The sequence below is a fragment of the Gavialis gangeticus genome, unplaced genomic scaffold (assembly GCF_001723915.1).
Source record: "Gavialis gangeticus isolate Ggan-Ray unplaced genomic scaffold, GavGan_comp1, whole genome shotgun sequence".
In the NCBI taxonomy this organism is placed as follows: domain Eukaryota; kingdom Metazoa; phylum Chordata; order Crocodylia; family Gavialidae; genus Gavialis; species Gavialis gangeticus.
This window is the reverse complement of record NW_017729024.1, coordinates 167,850,146-167,855,820: the sequence shown is the minus strand read 5'-3', so window position 1 is coordinate 167,855,820 and position 5,675 is coordinate 167,850,146. Positions and strand designations below refer to the sequence as shown.

Here is a 5,675-nt window from a genome sequence, read left to right as displayed (position 1 = left end):
GGGGCCCTTGGCCCCAAAAAATTTTTTAAAGGGGGAATTAAAACCCCCCCCCCCCCCCCCCAAGGCAGCCCCCAAACTCAGGTTAAGCTATACTGTGCTCCGAGACACCAGCAGGTTCATAACAAAAAGAAAAAACATGAAAAGCTGGTCCTTGCATATTCATGACACTGGAGGTATGGGCAAGTGATGCAAGGGAGGGGATGGCCTCCAAGTTATACTATGTGTTCACCTCCCCATGCAGAGTACTCCTTAGAATGGGGCTTGATGATACCATTATCTCGCTGCACAAATGAGATTGTATAAGCTACCTTCTGACCAGATTCACACTCATCCACCCAGTTGCAACCAGTCAGGGAAGAGCACAGTCCTCACCCAGTAATTTGCATTTTTGAAACTTTCATCCACAAAGCATGCATGCACACTCATCTGTTGACATGGATATTGTTAGGCAACCTCAATCTGGCAGGGAGGGACAACAATTTAGGCCAAGGCCACTGGGGATAAAATACCTGATTTATAAAAAGTGCCATGGGATTTCTGATGTCCAAACCAGCAATCTTCAGTATTCACTGGCCCATAAGCAACTGTACTGAGCAAGTGCTGCAAGCATCATCACACTCTCCTCTGTCAGCCTCATTTCTGACTTCTGCATTTCCTGCTGCCACAAGCAGTGTTGAAGGAAGGGTCTCATAGGATACATTTTACCCAAGGTCTCTACGCTGGGTCTACTCAAACCTGACAGGACCTTTATTTTCAGTCTCAAGCAAAAAGACTACCACGTGACTTCTATATAGTCCTCTGATCATTCATGTGAATGATGAAAGATCAGATCAACTCTGATTGGAAGGATTCGAGTCAGAGAGGAACATAGGCCACTTTCTTTATAAAAAAGGAGGGGTCACTGACCCTGATAATTGCAGAATGGTTTATTAACCAGGGATCCTGGGTTTCTCTGATTTAAAAAAAAATCCCCAATTTTCAGTTAAAAAAAGCAACCCCAAATCCACATTTTTCCATGATTAAAATAAAACACCACTAAATACATATATATGCATATATCAGTGGTGTTTCATTTAACTCACAGAAAAATGTGGATTTGGGGTTACTTTTTTTTTTTTAAACTGAAAAGTGGGGATTTTTTTAATCAGCGAAAACCAGGATCCATTTATAACTATGAAACACATCAAAATGAAGAGATCAGGTCTGCCTTCATGATACATTCTTACCACCTGTGACAGACGGCTGCAACTAGGACTAGGTAACCCTACTCACCTGTGGCAATTAATACATCTTATTTTTATTTCTATCTTCATAAAGGTAAGCCGGAGCTGCTAAGTTACCATGAACATTTTGCAATGGGACAGCACCATAAATAACCAAGGTAAAAAGCCAACTTTGCTTGCCAAAAGTATGTGGGAAGTGATTCTCAGTACTTGCTCCTCAGATCTGAAACTCTCTCTGCCTTGAGGCCTGTCCAAGCCCCTGCCTGGATATCTTCCAGAAATACTACAAAACCTTCCTATTTGGGTAGGCATTTAGGTAGCCAAACTACTTTTTAAAGAACTCTTCTTTCCAGATCCTATTCCATTTGCTTTTACAGGTTGTTTTCATCTCTTGCTGTAAGCCACTCTGAGCCTTTGTTGAGAAGGGCAGCACATATATATAAATAAATCAATCAAACTTTGATCCACTTGATCATTATTTGTTACACGGTAACTAGAAGGAATTTAATCATGGATCAAGACTTCAGCATTAGGCACTGCCTAAACGCAACAAAAAAACTGCCTCTGCCCAAAAGGGTTCAGTCTAGTCACAAGATGAAGAACAGCAGATGGGTACAGGCAAACAAATGGAGAAGCGCAAGGTATCAGTGAGACCATTATAAACAAGATAAGTAGCAATGGTCAGAGCACAGCATCTTACATAACCACTCTCAAGTGTTCAATAAGCAAGACAGCAGAGGAGAGCTTTAAGGAATCTCAAGGACAATGAGGCAGGTTGTAAGCACTTAAGTGGAGCTACATCTACGTGTAAGAAACAGCATGGTACAAAACGCTGTTTTTTCAAGGGTACAGGTTGTAGCTGTGTTGGACTAAGGACATAGGCAGACAAGGTTCTTTGGGTGAATCTGATATCTTTTATTAAACCAACTTAAATAGTTGGAAAACAATTATTAAGCAAGCTTTTGGATTCAAAAACCCTTTGTCAGGCTAAGGAAATTTCTGCAGTTGGTGTGTGTTCTTCCTGGATAGAATGAAAAGTAAAGAAGCCAGGGGCTGGGCTGGTATGCATACAAGACAGGTAGTCAGTGAAAATGTAGACTGAGGAGTCAATGGGTGAGAGACAGGCTGGCGGGACAGGCGGGGTGGGGGCAACAAATAGTGGAGAGATACCTGGGGAGTCATATGTCAGGCAGGTTATAATGTGTCATAAATCCAATGTCTATATTTAGTCCATGATTTTTAGTATTCAGGAGGTTGATGAAGTGGAGTTCATAGGCTGTCTCTGGGAAGTGTTTTGTAAGTTTCCTTTGAGAATCAGGACTGACAGGTTGGAAGGGTTTTTGAACCCACAAGCTTGCTTAATAATTGTTTTCCAACTATTTAAGTTGGTCTAATAAAAGATCAGATTTACCCAAAGAACCTTGCCTGCCTATGTTTTTTTCAAGGAATTTGACAACTGGGCAATCAGGACTGGCACTGGCAGAGTGGAAGTGTATGTCAACACTTCAACAGCATGAGCAGTGACATTACCTCTGGAACTCCCCGCAACTCCTTTCCATTTGGGCAGCCAATCAGAAACAAAAATAAGCCCAAGAAGTCTCTGTCTTATTTTGTTTTACTTGTTATTTTTCCTTTATTTATAGTAGTTGTCCTTTTAAGTTGCTCTGTTTCTCTTGCTGTAAACATATAAATCACCTGAATAAATAAATAATGACAGATTAGGTGAGGCAGACTCAAAAAGAGCCTTAAAAATAAAAATAAGCAGTTAGTACATGATCTGATGGAGGAGAAGCCACCACTGGAGAGATGGTTAAGAAAACAAGCCAGCAAAACAAGGCCTGCAATCACATTTTAAAAGAATATAGGCGGAGCAGGATGGCATTTACAGAGAAGGTGGTAGAGAATGATAATGTAGTAAATCAGCCGGAAGAAAAGTTTCAGATGCCTGACTGTACAGGACATGCTGGGTTTAAAGGTATCATGCAGAAAGAAGCAGCAAGATTTAGATGCAATCTGGATATCTGGGTGCAGTGTGCAAAAAATAGCACCTAGATCCTGATTCAGCATGACAAGGGGAATGGAAGTGATGCCCAAGGTGACTGACACAGGAAGAGTAAAGTAAGACACTACTGGTTCATGCCAACAGACCAGCCAAATCATGTTTCACAGATGAATGCAGAGTCACAGAAATTTAGGGTGCGAAGGGACCTCAGAAGGTCACATCTAGTTCAACCCCTCCTCAAAGCAGGATCAGCCCCAACTACATCATCCCAGCCACGGCTTTGTCTAGCTGGGCCTTAAAGACCTCCAAGAAAGGAGATTCCACAACCCCTCTGGTTATCCTGTTCCAGTGCTTTACTAACCTCCTGGTGAGAAAGTTTTTCCTAATATCTAACCTAAACTTCCCTTGCTGCAGCTTAAGCCCAGTGCTCCTTGTCCTGTCATCTGCCCCCACTGAGAACAGTCCATCTCCATCCTCTTTGGAACAACCCTGCAGGGAGTTGAAGGCTGCTAGTAAACCCTCCTCAGTCTCTCCCCAGAAGTCATGTGCCCCAGCCCTCTAACCGTTTTTGTTGCCCTCCACTGGACTCCCTCCAGCTTCTCCACATCCTTTCTGTAGTGCAGGGTCTAAAACTCAACACAGGACTCTAGATGTCATCTCACCGGTTCTGAACGGAGAGGAATAATCCCTCAATCTGCTGGCAGCACTTCTACTAAAGCAGCCTAGGATGCCATTAGCCTTCTTAGCAACAAGGGCACACTGCTGGCTCCTATTCAGCTTCTTGTCCCCCGTCACCCTCAGGCCCTTTTCTGCAGAGCTTCTACTTAGCCAGTCAGTCCCGAGCCTATATCAGTGCATGGGATTGTTCGATTCTACATGCAGGACTTTACATTTCTCTGTGTTGAACTTCAACCTCCCCAAATAACTGATGGGTGCAGAAAAGGGATGGGTCAATGCATTTTCAAATTTACTTCTATTGTGTTAATGGACAGTAAGGGCCAAGCCAATACTTCTCTGCATGGAAATACAATATTTAACAGCCACAGCAGCACACTGTTTGTGCTTGTTTAGCCTCTATGGCCTTTAGATGGTAGACACCCCTTCAGAAGAACTTGCATCTATTTTTTCCTCTAAACCATCATCCATGCTTGCAATTATGTAAAGGTAATAAAAAGCAACAATGACATGGTACTCTAAAATGTTTGCAAGCTAATGCTTTACACCTATTTTATGATTATCTGAACTCTTCAAAATTAGCAGCATTAATGCCTGCTGACCTGCTGTCCTGTCGGTTCTCTAATGGGATCCATGGTAGCAGTAGTAGCAGCTGCAGGAACCTTCAGCTTTGCTTCAGCTTTTTGAGCCCTTAATATGTGTCTTGTTCTTAAATTTCCTTCTGCAGAAATTCCTATAGATTGAAGACAAAAAAGATTCATAGGTTATAAGGGCAAAAAGGAACTGTTGTAATGCTTTGCATCCTACATAAAACACAGGCCATCAAATTAATTCTTGCTTGAACTAACGAAAATTCTTCAGAATATAACATCATCTCAGGGGAGTGCCTTACAAAGCCTCTCCCCTCCCTCCGCATACAAAATATTTGTTTGAATGCTGTCATGAAAAAAGGCAGAATGCATTGGCTATAGCCAACCACATGAACATCCATGGGATTCTGCAAACAAATCATAAAAGACAGCAAACCTGGAACACGCCCGCTGTCCTACGACTGAGGTTCAATGCAAAAATCATGTTCGCTTAAAAAGAAAAGCATAAACCAAAGCTACTCCTGCGATATCCTCAAAACAAGAGTTAATTAAGCACCATGAATAGAGCCCCTACAGCACTAATATGATTCACTTCAAAGTTTTACCTTTATATAGACCATCTACCGCTGCATGTTGGGGCCCAAGATTAATTGCTCCCCATGTTACAACCACTGTTGTGTTTAATACAGCAAGTATTCAGCAAAAGGATTCTACTGTTAGTATTATTTCCAGTCCAGTGATGGTGCTACCACTAGCAACTCCAAGACTTTTGGGACCTTACAATGGTGTGTCAAAACCATAAGAAACCAGGCCATCATGAGGCAAGGCTAAACCTGATTTTATGGTAATATGGTAAGCTCCACTCTTTACAGACTCCGGAATTATGCTATTAATGTTTAGAAATGCAAGCTTGCTTTCCTATTTTTCACTTAAACCTAAGTTTGTAAAGCAAGTACATCTACAAATTTTCCAACAGAATCAGCAATTCATGTGAAGACACTTTTATAAGCCTTTCATCTCCATCCACGCCACCAAAAGTTCCCAGAGCTGCTGGTACTTTCCATTGTACAGGAGCAACAATTCCAGAGTAAATACAGACAGGCTGTGAAGCCCTGTCACTATGGCCTGCAAGTTTTGTTTTTAACCTAACTGCGTGAAGGGGGGGGGGGGGGGTTAAAAGCCAAA

The 5,675-nt window shown here is 42.1% G+C and overlaps 1 protein-coding gene across 2 annotated transcripts in view; it reads right to left on the bottom strand.

Annotated features, from left to right (window-relative positions):
- Positions 1-5,675, bottom strand: part of KIAA1328 (KIAA1328 ortholog) — a 238,998-nt gene that overhangs the window by 230,407 nt on the left and 2,916 nt on the right. For both annotated transcript variants that reach the window (XM_019518094.1, XM_019518095.1), the window contains exon 3: positions 4,503-4,633. In XM_019518094.1, coding sequence (XP_019373639.1) covers positions 4,503-4,633 — 131 coding nt within the window. The remainder of the gene's footprint in view (positions 1-4,502; positions 4,634-5,675) is intronic.